Source organism: Anolis carolinensis, chromosome 5 (assembly GCF_035594765.1).
Source record: "Anolis carolinensis isolate JA03-04 chromosome 5, rAnoCar3.1.pri, whole genome shotgun sequence".
NCBI classification, from domain to species: domain Eukaryota; kingdom Metazoa; phylum Chordata; class Lepidosauria; order Squamata; family Dactyloidae; genus Anolis; species Anolis carolinensis.
This window is the reverse complement of record NC_085845.1, coordinates 178,150,439-178,166,758: the sequence shown is the minus strand read 5'-3', so window position 1 is coordinate 178,166,758 and position 16,320 is coordinate 178,150,439. Positions and strand designations below refer to the sequence as shown.

The 16,320-nt window shown below is 38.0% G+C and overlaps 1 protein-coding gene across 2 annotated transcripts in view; it reads left to right on the top strand.

The window, feature by feature from the left end:
* The window catches only part of cry1 (cryptochrome circadian regulator 1), a 38,553-nt gene extending 23,050 nt beyond the window's left edge, over positions 1–15,503 (top strand). Inside the window, exons 4-13 of one of the 2 annotated variants that reach the window (XM_003220922.4) lie at positions 30–214; positions 4,141–4,229; positions 5,084–5,224; positions 5,321–5,632; positions 6,932–7,083; positions 7,185–7,387; positions 8,967–9,068; positions 9,479–9,574; positions 12,276–12,347; positions 12,431–15,503. In XM_003220922.4, coding sequence (XP_003220970.1) covers positions 30–214; positions 4,141–4,229; positions 5,084–5,224; positions 5,321–5,632; positions 6,932–7,083; positions 7,185–7,387; positions 8,967–9,068; positions 9,479–9,574; positions 12,276–12,347; positions 12,431–12,534 — 1,456 coding nt within the window. In that variant the 3' untranslated portion in view covers positions 12,535–15,503. The remainder of the gene's footprint in view (positions 1–29; positions 215–4,140; positions 4,230–5,083; positions 5,225–5,320; positions 5,633–6,931; positions 7,084–7,184; positions 7,388–8,966; positions 9,069–9,478; positions 9,575–12,275; positions 12,348–12,430) is intronic. The other variant, XM_008110601.3, reaches the window with a different exon arrangement.
* The last annotated feature ends 817 nt before the right edge of the window (positions 15,504–16,320 follow it).

The window sequence follows — 16,320 nt, the reverse complement described above, 5'->3', positions numbered from 1 at the left end:
AAATTAAATTTTGGTTTCTCTGTATCTAGGATTATAGAATTAAATGGAGGACAGCCACCTCTTACTTATAAGAGATTCCAGACTTTAATAAGTAGAATGGAACCACTGGAGATACCCGTAGAAACCATCACTGCGGAAGTAATGTCAAAGTGTACCACTCCAGTTTCTGATGACCATGATGAGAAGTATGGTGTTCCATCGCTGGAAGAACTAGGTAAAGAAAGAGATTAAACATGATTCATTGTATAAAATGGAAAAAAGTTACATCTTTTATACAAGAATATAGCACTGACAATTCTTCTACGTGCCACTCATCTGCCCACACCCTCCATTGTATAGCCTCAGCTAGATGATGTCATTTGGGCAGTGAGCTTCCTCCAACAACATTTTCTTGTCAACTGCCAGAAGGCACCTTAAGAATCTAATAAATTAAGCACTATTTCAAATTAATAGTCTGGTCCTGTATAAAAAAGCTTCATGTACTCAATTTTGTGCAGAATTAAGTTTTTTTTGGTGCAAAATGTGAAGTTTTTAATTTTCCAGGATTATCTAAATCAGATGGTCTTAGCAGGCAAATTAACAAAGGATGCATCTACACTAGCCACCTATGTAAATGTAGGTTTGGATCAGCCTTGTAGCAGTTATACTCTGCACAGGGCTGATCCAGGTTTACTTAATTGGGGAACTGATCTAGGTTAGCCTATGCTAAGTTAACCTAAATCAGGAGAAAAGCCCAAATCCTGTACCAGGATTCAGGCTTTCACCCGACTTAGGGGCTGTCAAAACTGTTAGGTTGGTTCCCAACTGGAACTGACTGCAACTGTCTTGCCTGCCATCTCTTGTTCCTCAGCCTCAGACAGTCCGGGGACACAGGATAGCAGTCCTCTATGTCTCCCCCATCCATGTCAACATAGTCCTCAGCCATGACACAGCACCTACTTTCTTCCTGGTGCTAACGTGACACATAACTCTCATGCGCTGAAGAACAAGGGAGAGGCTTGAGGAGGGGGCTCTCTTGTTTTTAGAATCATAGAGTTGGAAGAGACCTCATGGGCCATCCAGTCAAACGCCCTGCCGAGAAGCTGGAAATTGCATTCCCTTCTTTATCGGCTCACCAGCATTATCCTTATTAGGCATAGTACCGAGCAACTGGGGCTCACCATGATACAAGGGACGTGGGGGGGACTCCTAGAGTGACTACCCAGTGGCCCCAAATCATGTTTGGCATGGCTGGGCAGCAGGGACTCCCTCCCACCTCTGAGGCAGCTGAGGGAGTCTCAGGGAGAACTCCATATGGGCCTGATCTGGTGTCCAGGGCATCAGAGCAGGCTCATATTAGATGTTGGTGTAAAAGGAGCAAAAAATTAGCTTTTCTCAGTTCATACTGAGACTCCTTACTCCGCAGTGAGCTTATCTCAGTTAAGTCACCTTAACAATTTAGCCCTACCAAGAGTTGTGCAAAATATGCTGTTAAGAAATGTTCATGCCACCATCTCCTCCGCACCCACTCATAAGACGAAACATAGAGATGTGGTTTGACCATGAATACAAGACTTCAAAGAAACCCCTTGTATTACAGTTTACAAGTATCGATGGAGGAGTGCTTGGTGCATTCTTGTCACATTAAAAAAAAGTTTGCTTACTTGTAATAGTTTTCTTTGAGTGTTTTTTGTGATCTCTGACAATACCAACCCTCTATTATCTAAGTGTCTTGCTCTCCATCACTCCTTGGCTGCTGTTTTGGCCTCCAGGGAAATGAGGGTTTTGAGTGCTTATACTATGCCGATAGCAGTGGAGGGGCTACTACTGGAACACTTGCATACTAGATCTAAAAGCTATTACAAATAATGCATTGCACAGTTGCAGAGGCTCTCAATTGAGTTCATGGAAAACCCCTCAAAAAACCATGGTTACAGGTGAGCAACATGTTCTAGTCTAGACTATTTAACTGGTTTCAGTTTTCCTTTTCGGCACTACTGTGCTTCAGATATCCTAGAACCAAAAAACCGATTACCATATAAGCCGAGTTTTTAATACCTTTTTTCGGCTGAAAAAGCTTCCCTTGGCTTATAATGGGATCAAGGTCAAGCCAGCAACAGAGCCTGGAGGCCACGGAAAAGGTTTCTTTTCCGAAACCTCCCTCTTCCACTTCCTCTCCTAGGCTGGAGTTATCTTATTTTTTAAGACAGAGAGAGACAAGAAGGAAATGTTTTCAAAAGGGAAAAGGAGAGTAAGTGAGAGAAGCCTTTGCAAGTCAGGAAGAAGAAAAAGATTGTATGCGTGGAAGGGAAAGAAGAAGAGAGACTCTTGCAAATTTTCAGGATTTATTATTGTTGTTATTATTATTATTATTGCAAGAACCGTTTGAATCAAAAGGGGGGGGAAGGAGATATATTTTATTTCCTTGTTTGTATGGCTTTCTTTCAAGCCCACTCAATTTCCTGAACTAGGGATATCCCTTTTTTCCTTTCAACTTCTTGGTCAACTTGAGTGGGTTTACTTTCTGGTGGGGAAGAAGCAATATCTATTCCACTCCTTCCCCATATCTGTTTACAAAAGAAAATAAAGCCCTACCTATGCAACAGAAGATGTGTATTTCTTTTTATTCCTAAGAAAACAAAAATGGGGTAGGGTTTTTTTGGGAGGGGGGAGGTTTTAAAAACCCCTTTCTGGTTACTCTTAGAGTTCAAAAAAAGGAGAGGCAAAAAAGGTGGGAAAGGGGAGGTGAAAAGAGGCCAAAGTTTTTTTTAAGCGGGCTTTGCTTGCATTTTGTCCTTGGGCAAATGCATGCCCCAAAGCTTGTAAATAATATATAGATTTTCTCTCTAGAAATATATTAATTTTATATATAAATTTTCCCCTCACATGTTTGCAAGTCCCTGCAAATCCTATATAGATATATAGATATAAGTATCTATATATAGAGTGATGTCTAAATAGATATATATGAACATATATATCTAAATAGATATAATTGTCTATATATAGAGTGATTTCTAAATAGATATATATGAATATAGGGCTAGCAAATATTACGGGGAAATGCACACACACACACACATACATACATAGAGATGTCTAGATAGATATAAACATAGATAAATAGGGCTTGCAAATATCGCAGGGGGAAAATGGACATATATATAGAGAGGATTTGCAAACATTTCAGGGGGAAATGCATGTGTGAAATTAGTATATATATAATTATAGATCTATATCTAACTCTGTATTGTTTATATAGGCATTGAATGTTTTACTATGTTGGAAGCCAGTCTGAGTCCCCATGGGGAGATAGGGCGGGATACAAATGAAGTTATTATTATTATTATTATTATTATTATTATTATTATTATTATTATTATTATTATTATTATTGAGTTATTGTTGATACCATATTGTTTTTGTTGACCCTATTTTTCCACTTATAGAACTAGTTTACTGTTTTTCTTTGAAATATGGTAAATATTCACAAACATTTAACCTACTGATGCCTCAATTAATGTAATTTTATTGGTATCTATTTTTATTTTGAAATTTACCAGTAGCTGCTGCATTTCCTACCCTCGGCTTATACCCGGTTCAATAAGTTTTCCTAGTTTTTTGTGGTAAAATTAGGTGCCCCAGCTTATATTCGGGTCAGCTTATACTTTAGTATGTACGGTAAGTAGCATACCCTTGTAGGAAGACAGAGCAAGAACTTTCTCATTTCTCACATCAGTAACCATGGCACCAGCCAAACACTTTCCTCGAGGAACTTCCCCCAGATTCATGCTTCCATCAGAAAGGTAGTTTTTCACCCACACAGATGAATAAATAAAAAAAAGAAAAATTAAGGAAGAAGTGAAGCTGTCATGCAAGAAAGTAGGCAGCTCATGACAGTTCAACTGAGCTTTGGGATGCATAGGTGGAGATAGAGGTGGGAAGGGAAAACTACATGCTTTGAAGAAATAATGGCATTCAGGGAACATACACGTTTTGAGCACCACCTAGGACTTATAGTTTTAATTGTAGTAGTTGGACCTTCCTTGCTCCATGATACCCTTGATTCTTAGTGTGAAGATGTCAACAAACATTTTTCCACCTGGGCAAATTACATTCCTGACACTTGACAACTGGAGCTATAATTCTTTTTCTCTGCAGGTTTTGATACAGATGGATTACCTTCTGCTGTTTGGCCAGGTGGAGAAACAGAAGCTCTTACAAGATTAGAAAGACACTTAGAAAGAAAGGTATGTTTCTGAACTTTGCTGTCCTGGATATTCATTAAGCAAAGTTGGATGTGTACGGAAATAGCTTTGCTGTCATTGTAATAAAGATCCCTTGAAGTTATAGTATAAACTAATAACCTCTTTTATCGTGTTTCAAGGTCTAACATTTTTAATAATGATAATAGTTTTGAAAGCCTTATCATTTGTATCAACTGTTGCATAAAATGATTTTGCATATAAAATGCAAACTGTAAGGAAAAAACAGACCTGTCAGGGTGTTCAGAATAGCACTAATTTGGACAGGTGGGAAAGGGAGTTGGCTGTAGCTACATTCTGTCCCTCATTGTACTTATCCTGTGGAAAATGACAGTCAGAAGAGGGCAGTGTCTTCTCTATGTGCATCCTCCACATGATTCAGAGCCATGATTTCTCAGAGTTCTGGATCATTGTGATAATCTACATGTAGAAGAGACTTTATTTTTCCAATTCTCCACATGCTTTGTGTCCACATTTATCCTGCCATGGATATTTGAATAGGTTTGTTAGCCTGAAATCTTGATAGTAGGTTTTGTGGATTCTATTTTATTATACCATTCTGCTATAGGAAAGAATTTGGCTAGCCTTCTTCAAGAGGGAAAGGGGGGGGGGGGGCTTCATGCCAATCATTAGGGGATCAAATGCAAATAGGTTTAAAGAGGAAGGGGAAACCCCATTGTGTAAGCTGATTCCTGGGATTTAGCCAAAGAAAGCAACAAAACTTACAAATGGTTTACTAGGAATATTATTTTTATTTCCCTTAAATGTATTTAAAGTGATATTAAGATATACACACAAAATAGAAACAAAGATAAACCTTTCTCTTTTTTCGTTTTAAGGCTTGGGTAGCAAACTTTGAACGGCCACGAATGAATGCCAATTCTCTTCTTGCAAGTCCAACAGGACTTAGTCCCTATCTACGTTTTGGCTGCTTGTCCTGCCGCCTCTTTTATTTCAAGTTAACAGACTTATATAAAAAGGTATGAATTGGCCACCTTGAGCTGTCAAATACTTTAAAAGAAAAAATATGTTTAAGTATTTTTAAGTCAAATTGTCTATGTGTTTTGATTTTTCAGGTAAAAAAGAACAGCTCTCCTCCTCTTTCTCTCTATGGCCAGTTATTGTGGCGTGAATTCTTTTACACAGCAGCCACTAACAATCCACGGTTTGATAAAATGGAAGGCAATCCCATATGTGTGCAGATTCCATGGGACAGGAATCCTGAAGCTTTAGCAAAATGGGCAGAAGGCAGAACAGGATTCCCTTGGATTGATGCTATCATGACCCAATTGCGTCAGGAGGGCTGGATCCACCATTTGGCCAGACATGCTGTGGCCTGTTTTTTGACTCGGGGTGATCTATGGATTAGTTGGGAAGAAGGAATGAAGGTACTCCTCTCTTCTGATTGACGTATTTCTGATATTGGCCTTTATATTTGATGTCTTAATTATATATTTGTAAATACCCCAGAGGCAGTTGTTGTTTAACATTCCATTCATTTATAGTACAAGTTGTATTGTTATATAAGTGTTGGTCTTTTCACATCATGTTGCAAGTAGTACCTTTTGTTGCAAGTAGTGCCTGTAGTATTTGTCCACCTTTGGAATAAATACCCATCAACTGCAATTGTAAACATGACTGAATATGTTCTAGTGAATTCTGTGAGAATTAATCTGAATTAAAGTTCCCTAAAGCTATGCTACAACAATAGCTGCTGATAAACCTGTGGAGTGGAATGCAAAGCTTCCTGTATAGCAGCATTAAACAGGACACATTGTTATATAATTTGAGTGAATTTGGCTAAATGGCAACATCTAGTGGCAAACCGAAATACAACAGGTTATGTCATTGTTATTTGCTATCAAGTCGACTTTGACTTATAGCAACTTTATGAATGAGAGACCTCCAAGTTCATGAGCTGACCTGCTCAGGTCTTAGCTCTATGAGTTTCTATTTTTAGCCTGATCCACCCACTCGTTCCTTGGCTCAGTACTAAAGTATGTCAGATAACTGTTCAGAATACAATGAGGGGCCTGATCTTCATGGCTTTTAGCCATAGCAACATGAGGAGCTGGCTATGTCAGTCCTTCTAAATCTAGTTTTATTTCCAGCAGGGAATTTAGCTTTCCAGTTCAGCCCTGCTTTTCAAGGATTTAGCACTTTTATTGTTGCTTTTGCTGTGATCATTGTTTATCATATCACCTACAGAAATCTATGCAAGGGTGCAAAGTGCAATCAATTAAACTGTCTTGTGTACACCTCCTTGTATAATATACTTTCATTCTGTCAAGTCAGAGCACCTAGTTCTTTCTTTTTTTTCTATTGGCAGAGAAAAGTCAACCTGAAATTTAGTTTTGATTTTCTCATTTGCTACCCCCTCCTCCCCTTTTAATTTCTGTAAACTACCTTGAGTCTCTTGTACAAATTGATAATTCTTCCATATTAAGTTAGGTTTTATCACTTACCACAGTTCAGCAGGTTCTTCCATATGTAGCCCACATAAACTGTGCCTTAACATGCACACACATACACAACATATAAACATATTATGTGGACATATGTATATATGATGTATTATACAAGGACATTTAAGTACCTTTGTCATTAAGCTTTGAAAACTGTGTATCTCCTAGAGGCTGTTTGCTGAAAAACTAAAAATTTAGACAAATTATGTTTGTCTTTTTCAGGTATTTGAAGAATTGCTTCTAGATGCTGACTGGAGTGTGAATGCAGGCAGTTGGATGTGGCTGTCTTGTAGCTCCTTCTTCCAGCAGTTTTTCCATTGCTATTGTCCTGTGGGCTTTGGCAGAAGAACAGACCCTAATGGAGACTATATCAGGTTAAACAGCATTGTGAAATATCAGTGAAATTACACATTTAATTAATTTATCAAAATTTAGATACTAATTAATTATTTTTATTTTATTTTATTTTAATAAGACGGTATCTACCTGTACTTAGAGGTTTTCCTGCAAAATATATATATGATCCTTGGAATGCTCCCGATGGTGTTCAGAAGGCAGCAAAATGTATAATAGGTGTGAATTACCCTAAACCAATGGTAAATCATGCTGAAGCAAGTCGCTTGAATATTGAGAGGATGAAACAAATGTATCAGCAATTGTCACGATACAGAGGATTAGGTATGATATGTTTTTATTTTTAAATTATCTTTACTTTGTTGCCTATGACCCAGATAATTTCAAAATGCTTGTAATATAGATGAACAAAGACTGTGGGGAAATGAAAAGCCTTTTCCTGTAGGCTGTTCATTCATATTGACCTCATTATAACCTTGTACAGTTCAGAGTGCTATCATTTTAATGTGGAATTTATGTTACAATCTTAATTTCTTGCATGGGCATTGCACTGCATTGTCTAACATCCATATTCCTGAATCATCCAAAATAATACAGTACAAACATGGAAGTGATTGAGTTATTCATTTGAATGGTGGTTTGGCCATAAAGTGGCAATTGTTGCAAACAAGTGTGATCATAGAAGAGTATTAAAGACAACAATGAGCTTTACTTTGTTACATTTAACCTATCTATTTTTACTGTGGATTAGGGATATAGCAACTTTCAGTTACAAATGTCCTTTTCTGGAGGAAGATACTTAAGTCAAAAATGAAAAGAGGCTATAAAAGTCATGGTTATTTTTTGAAGTAGATTATTATTCCAATAATTCAGGAAACGCTTACTGGAGCTTTGCCAGTAACTTCTCATGGTTATGACATTTTGATTTGTAGTGTCTTGTCTGGATACCTCTTTTATCAGGCCTGTTGCTTACATTGTTATCTTTTTCATACTAGAGATAAGATAGCTTGATTCTTCCATACTTCGCAGATGTTTTCAATTTGAGTTTCCTGCTAGTTTCTCTCCCATTGTATTACAGTAGAGTCTCACTTATCCAAGCTAAACCGGCCGGCAGAAGCTTGGATAAGCGAATATCTTGGATAATAAGGAGGGATTAAGGAAAAGCCTATTAAACATCAAATTAGGTTATGATTTTACAAATTAAGCACCAAAACTTCATGTTATACAACAAATTTGACAAAAAAGGTAGTTCAGTACGCAGTAATGTTATGTTGTAATTACTGTATTTACAAATTTAGCACCAAAATATCACGATATATTGAAAACATTGACTACATAAATGGCTTGGATTATCCAGAGGCTTGGATAAGCGAGGCTTGGATTAGTGAGACTCTACTGTACTTTTTGTTTCAGGTTTTAAATATTTAATCTTTTAAGCCAATCTGAAATTCCTGATAAATCATTCACACTGCTCAAGTTCAAATTTCTTTTTAAGCATTTCCTTCTTTTGTCTAGAAAAGCAAAGTTACTAATCTGTCAGCATTTGCCAGTTTTCCACAATACGATTTCATTTGCAAGATTTCAATCATTACTTCTTGTTTTCACGTTCCTTCTGTTTAGTGTATTTCAAAAGTTTCTCATCCACTTCTCGCACTCTAAAGAGTTATTTACAAAATATAGTTCCTGTATTTATTTATTTTTGTGTTCAAGCTCAGATTCTAATGTCCAACTGGATATTTGTATATTTATAAAAATATTTGTCTTTATTGCCATAATATAAACTTAGATATGTTACTGAGAAAATCTATGGATGAAATGTAGAAATGTTTTCTGCATGAATGTGAAAAGATAATGATTGAACAATGTTCTTTATGTTGATGCTATGGCATTTTCTTTTGATTAGGCCTCCTTGCATCAGTGCCTTCTAATGGGAATGGGAATGGAAATGGTGGCCTAATGGGATATTCCACAGGAGAGAACATTCCAGGTTGCACCAATACAAATGGTAGGTTCTTTCTATTCTTAAGCAGGAAAATTGGTGTGAAAATTACTGAAGTCTTAGTAGAAATTCTCAAGATTCTCCTGCCCATAATTTCAGCTCATAAAGGCCATTGTAGCTCATGTAAAAAAGAGGGGAAAGGAACTTAGAAAACATAGTTTAAATCAATCATGAATGTATCACTTTACAGTGGAGCCATCACAGTGCTGCTGAAGTAAAAGGAATGTTCCCGCCAAGGCTAAAATAACGATGAGTGCAAAGTGGTAAAGATGATGGTTGTCATCCATCTTTGTGTGAGATACTGGTGTGGAGAACCTCAACATCCATGCCTGAGGGGAAATCTGTATCTTTCAGATCATAATTCTTTTTCTCCCAAATGTGAAAATCTAACATGGATTTCCTTTGCTTTCTGGCAGGATCGCAAATGGGAATGAACGAAGGGCACATAGGGAATGTTCAAGCATGTACCATGGGAGAATCTCATACAGGAACAAGTGGAATTCAGCAGCAAGGTAAAACACTTTAAAAATCTTTAATTTAATATAGCAGTTAAAACACTGCCTGTGTGCATGGATACATACACTACTGAATATAAGGTCTTTTGTTATCTTTTGGACAGTCTATGTAAACCCTTTCATAATTTAACTTTTTTTTTAATTGAGCAAAGCTCGGTCTGGATTTCTCATTTTGTGGATGTTTATCTTCGTTGTAAACAAAAAATATAAATGAAAAAAAGATGTGTGTCCCAATTGTCCATGCAGATTTAGTTATATTTCAGTGAGGTGTCTTCTGCTGAATTATATTTAGGATCAGTGCTTGAGAGGACACATTCTGAAGAAAGAAAAGAGCTAAACAGACTTTAGAGTGTATGAAGTTTTGACAGTATTTCTAATCAAAATGTAGTTTTTATTTATTTACAACATTTGTACCCCGTTCTTCTCACCTTAGAGGACTCAGGGCGGCTCACAAAATTCAATGCCCAACACAATTATACATCAAAACAATACATACAAATCAATTGATAAAACAATTAAAATACATTATTAAACTTAAAAACATGTATATAATTTGATCCATTTATCCAGAACCTCATGCTTAAACCTTACTTCGGACCATGTCGATTTAAACGATTACTCATTAAAAGCTTGGGTACATAACCATGTCTTTACAGCTTTTCTAAAGTCCAGAAGCGTCGGGGCTTGCCGGATGTTGCTAGGGAAGGTGTTCCACAGCCGGGTAGCCACCACCGAGAAGGTCCCTCGTTCCCACCAACCGCGCTTGTGAGGCAGGTGGGACCAAGAGCAGGGCCTCTCCAGATGATCTTAGGGGTCTTATTAGCCCATAGGAAGAGCTACGTTTGGACAAGTAAATAGGGCCAGAACCATTTAGGGCTTTATAGGTCAAGACTAGCACTTTGAATTGGGCTCGGTAGCATATCGGCAGCCAGTGGAGCTGGCTTAGCAGGGGGTGGTACGCTCCCTGTATGACACCCCAGTTATTAATCTAGCTGCCTCCCGTTGTACTAATTGGAGCTTCCGGGCTGTCTTCAAAGGCAGCCCAACGTAGAGAGCGCTGCAGTAATCCAGACGGGATGTAACCAGAGCGTGGACCACCGTGGCCAAGTCAGACTTCCCAAGGTATGGGCGCAGCTGGCGCACAAGTCTTAATTGTGCGAATGCTCCCCTGGCCACTGCTGAGACCTGGGGTTCCAAACTCAGTGATGAGTCCAGGAGAACACCCAGACTGCAAACCTGTGTCTTCAGGGGGAGTGCGACCCTGTCCAACACAGGCTGTAACCCTATACCCTATTCGACCCTGCGACTGACCAGGAGGACCTCTGTCTTGTCTCGATTCAATTTCAATTTGTTCTCCCTCATCCAGTCCGACACAGCAGCCAAGCACCGATTCAGGACCTGAACAGCCTCCTTAGTGACAGGTGGGAAAGAGTAACAGAACTGGACATCATCTGCATACAGATGACACCGAACCCCAAAACTCCAGATGATCTCTCCCAACGGCTTCATGTATATGTTAAACAACATGGGGGACAGTACTGAGCCCTGCGGGACCCCACAAATCAATGGTTATGGGGCCGAGCAGGTGTCCCCCAGTGACACCATCTGGGAACGACTCTCCAGGAAGGACCGGAGCTACTGCAAAACAGTACCTCCGAGACCCATCCCGGCAAGGTGCCCCAGAAGAATACCATTATCGACGGTATCGAAGGCCGCTGAGAGGTCCAGCAGAACCAGCAGGGACACGCTCCCCCTGTCCAATTCCCGGCGTAGATCATCTAAGACGACCAAGACTGTTTCGTACCATGCCCCGTCCTGAAGCCAGACTGCCGGATCTAGAAAATCAGTGTCTACCAAGAATGCCTAGAATTGTGCGGCCACCACACTTTCCACAACCTTACCCAAGAAGGGGAGATTGGAAATAGGCTAATAGCTGTCCAATTGAGTGGGGTCCAGTGATGGCTTTTTCAACAGCGGTTTGATCACAGCCAATTTAAGGCTCGCTGGAAATATGCCTTCCCGAAGGGAGGCATTCACCACCGCCTTCACCCACTCGGCCAAACCCCCTCTGGCTTCTCTCACCAGTCAGGATGGGCAGGGGTCTAGGATGCATGTGCTAGCCCTCACCTCTCCAAGCACCTTGTCCGCATCCTCAAGCTGAACCAATTGAAAAGAATCAATCAAAATGGGACAGACAGATGTTCGTGTTACATCTTCGGAAGCTTTAGAAGTTTTGAAATATCTCCAAGCAGACACAGAACAATCACTCAAAGAATCATAGTTCTTTTCAGCTAACTATACAGATGACTTTGGAGATACTCAAAATATTAAAGCTGGATGTGTGTGTCAAATTAGAATTATGAACTGTGTATCATTTTGTCCTGTGAGGTCTTGGCCCCAAAATGGAGTTTCAAATATTTTGAATTATTAAATAGTGTTAATATACGAACATACCTTTTGTTTAAGGATAAGTACTGATTTGCAGTAACCATTGCATTTGAGAAAGATATTGCAAAGAACATTCTTTTGAAGCAGACAAAAATAAATTTATTATTTATTATAATATACAGAGTTAGTTTTATTTGTAAGGCCTAATGAATGAATGTTTTCATCATACATTTAACAAAAAGTTGAAAAAGGAATAGGAATAGCTGTGCTTTTATATATTTAAAAACAATTTAAGTATATGTCTTAACAGGTTATTCTCAAGGAAGTGGTATTTTGCTTTATTCTCATGGGGACAATCAAAAAACACATTCAGCCCAGAAAGGTATGCTTTGTAAACACACATTATGGCATTCAAGTTAGATGAAAGCCAGATTTTTCAAATACCTATTTGTTTTCAATTTTCAGGAAGAATATCACTTGGCACTGGAGTATGTACTGGGAAACGTCCAAGTCCAGAAGTGGAAACTCAGAGTGTTGGCCCAAAAGTACAGCGACAGAGCAGTAATTAACTGGGTGAAAAAGAGAATTCTGAGGGGACGATTGATAGAAAACTACATGCTTTATCCAGCACCATAAGGACTAAACATGCCTACTACATAGTTAACATAATTTTCCAGTGGAAGAGTGGACCAATTACAATTGAATCTAACTTTCCATCTGGCCGTAGCCAAGAATCTCCTTGCCATTCATTTCATGTTTCTGTCATGTAAGGATATCCTCAGCATGACTTGTATTGAGAGTTCAGTTACACTTTGCTTCAATTTCCTCATTAACTGTGTTTTAACCTGGTCCTTTCTTAGAACTTGCTCAGCGATAAAACCTGTGCAACAGGCAAAGTGGAAGTATTTATTTTGTATATTTGAACCTGTTTGTTAATTTTGATGTGCTGCATAGTTTTTATACTGGGAAGGTAAATGTTATTTTTCATTTTATTCATTGTTTTGACCTGCAAAATGTCATTTTTGTTTCTTCCTCAGGCTAAGGTCTAGCCTTCTATCCCATTTGCAATCTCCTTTTGTATTCATTTTCTGTTTTCTCTTCTTCTTTAGAGGGGGTTATTCTTACTCACATGATAGCTATGTTGCACATGGATTTACCTAAGTAGTTTGTAGTGTTTTTTCTACTGCTTATGAGTTTTCATGTTGCTACACCTGTGTGTTGGATAGCAAATCTATTTGTTGTGTATTTAGAACAAGTGGTCAAGCCTGCTTTAAAGTAGCTTTGATCCTAATATGAAATAATCATTCTGTTCCAATCTTACCTTATGTTCCTACAATAGGGCTATCTATTTTCTCTTCCAGCCCTTGAGCAGAGTAGGAAATTCACAGAAAACATTCTGCACGAATAGTGTCTTATACGTTTGTGTTTGTGGGGGTGCCATCTCTTTTAGTATGATTTCCATACAGAGACCTATAAATGTCTGTAACTTCTTACCAGCTAGTACAGATCAGACAAATTATTTATTTTGCTTTACCTGCAAGGCATATGAAAACCAGTATTATTTATTAATGAACTTTGCCTCTACATTAAATGAAAGCAATTTTCCCAACACACATCCGTAGTCTAATTGGTAGCTTCCTGGTTAATTTGAAGATTTAAAAAAGCATTCATTCATTTGTTTAGCACCACTTTTCTGCTGATTTCCCCCTGTATGGACTGAATTCTTCCTATTATTGCAACCTTTGAGGCATACCAATTCCACACTAAGTACTCATTGTTCACATAGTAGTATTGCAGATTGGTAAGCTTTTAAAGAAGTTTTGCTTTGGGGAGTTATTTCTGTTTATGAAGGAAATTTGGCATACTGTATATACTCATGTAGAAGTTAATCTTATGCATCAGTCAAGGACAGATTTGGGGGCCAAAATTATGGATTTTGATGTGACCCATTGATAAGTCCAGAGTCAGTCTGCAGAGAGGAGAAGGAGCCAGTGATGCCTCAGGGGGCCAGTAACCCCTGGTGTCCACCGCTCCCATTTCCCCACCTAGGCATTAAAAAAAGGCAGTGAAGAAAGTTGCCTGAGGATGGGGGGAGGGTCAGTGCTTCTTTTGGATTTTCTTGCCTTTTGTCACTTTTGTTTTTCTGATTTAAAAAATTAAGGTACTGTACTTACATTGACCCTTGGATAAATTGACCCCAGTTTTTGGGGTCAGTGTTTTGAGTGAATTTCTAGACTTATACATGAGTATATTCAGTATGTGCAAATTTGGCATTATGTGAAACTTTAAAAATATAGTAGATGCCACAAGTACTTTAGTGATATAAAAACCAGTCTAATGATGAAGAAAAACAGATAAGAAAATCACAGGAACCCACATTTTTTATGCACACTGGTTTGGCAGCAGATTTTCAGCTGCAGTCTTATGCACCTTTATCTGAGAGTAAATCCGTGTGAAATCAGTGGGGCTTATTTCTTCTATAGTGAAGTTGTGCTGTTAGCTTGTCAATGCACATGTTAATATGAATATCCCCTGGTACCCAGTTCCATTTTGGCTTTTATTGGACATCACAAAGAACCACACTTTTAATCTTTTTCATTGTAATTTTTAATTTCTGTATGTTTGATTGATTTGCTTATTTATTTTCTTTTCTCCATCATCCTCGACTTGACTTTCATTGCTACTGAGAAATCACACCTTACATCTTATGACACTTTTAGGCAGCTTGTATAGTTCATTTTAGCCATTTATGATTTGCAAATAGTATACGTAGCTTTAATTAAAATGCAGTCAATTTAGTAACACATCAATATTAAAAAATAAAGAGATTATATAAAGATTTATTAATTAATAATTCATTGGATTTATTTTTGCTTTACAGCATTATTGTGAAAGAGAAGCATCCACATCCTCAAATTTCAGGGCAAATTTATTTCACTTTGTATTGGAATTAAAGGTTTTTGTGCGAGTACTTGTATTAAAATGCATTTTCATACATTTATTTTCACTCAGTCAGAATTGTTGTATAAAAAGTATAATTTCTTGGAAGGCATTGTTTTTATCTGGCATTTCTATGATTGTTTAAACTTTTAATGACTTTCACAAAGGGCAAATAGAGATTTGTAAATAAAGCATTTGGCAACGAGTTTGGTAACTTAATGTAAATATGAGCATTCATGACTAGTGATAGACTCATCAATATATTTTTGATATTTCACTTATGGCTTTCACTAAAGGCTTTAGTGGATGTTTGTAAAATGGAAAGTGTTCAGGATTATGATGCTCTTGAACCCTTTTGAGGTTTAATATTTTTAGATGTTGGACAGGATTTTTGACCTCTGACCCAAGCTCTATCTTTTCATAATGTCAACTCTTGTATGTTTGTGTATACTACAGCTGTATATAAGTCCCATATGCCAATATTTTTCTTAAACCACAGAGTTGTCATGTAAATGGACTGTCCTTGTATTTCCCACTGTTGTCTTTAATCACAGTGAAAATGCTCTTGTTAATAAAAATGTACATACATCCTGCTTCAGTTATTTGTCCAGTTAGTCTGTGTTTTTTAAATAACTTTACCACATGGGCCTTTTACAGCCTAGAATTGTTTATGATTTGTAATATACCTTAAGTATTTAAACACCCTTTACCCTTATTAGGTATGTTTTCGTGGAGAGTGACAAAGGTCCGGATAGTTAAAACAATGGTATTCCCGTAGTAATCTATGGATGCGACAGCCGGACCGTAAGGAAGGCTGAACTAAGGAAGATAGATGCTTTTTGAACTGTGGTTTGGAGGAAAATTTTGAGAGTGCCTTGGATCGCAAGAAGATCAAACCAGTCAATTCTCCAGGAAATAAAGCCTGACCGTTCACTGGAGGGAAGGATATCAGAGGCAAAGATGAAGTACTTTGGCCACATAATGAGAAGACAGGAAAGCTTGGAGAAGATAATGATGCTGGGGAAAATGGAAGGAAAAAGGAAGAGGGGCCAACTAAGGGCAAGATGGATGGATGGTATCCTTGAAGGGGACTGGCTTGACCTTGAAGGAGTTGGGGGTGGCAAAGCCAACAGGGAGCTCTGGCGTGGGCTGGTCCATGAGGTCATGGGTCGGAAGTGACTGAACAAATAAACAACAACCTATGTTTTATTTGAAACTTTTCTTTTCAGCAACAGTATCTGCTCTTAATTATTCATGTATATAAACTCATGGTTTGGATTGCACATCCTAAATAACCTTGATGCAGTTCAGATTACTTTTAACAAAAGGGAACCTTCATTGTTGTAAAGAAACCCACTTGGATTAAAATTACCAAAATGAAGCATTTTTACTATTTCTTAAGGATTAAAAATTGG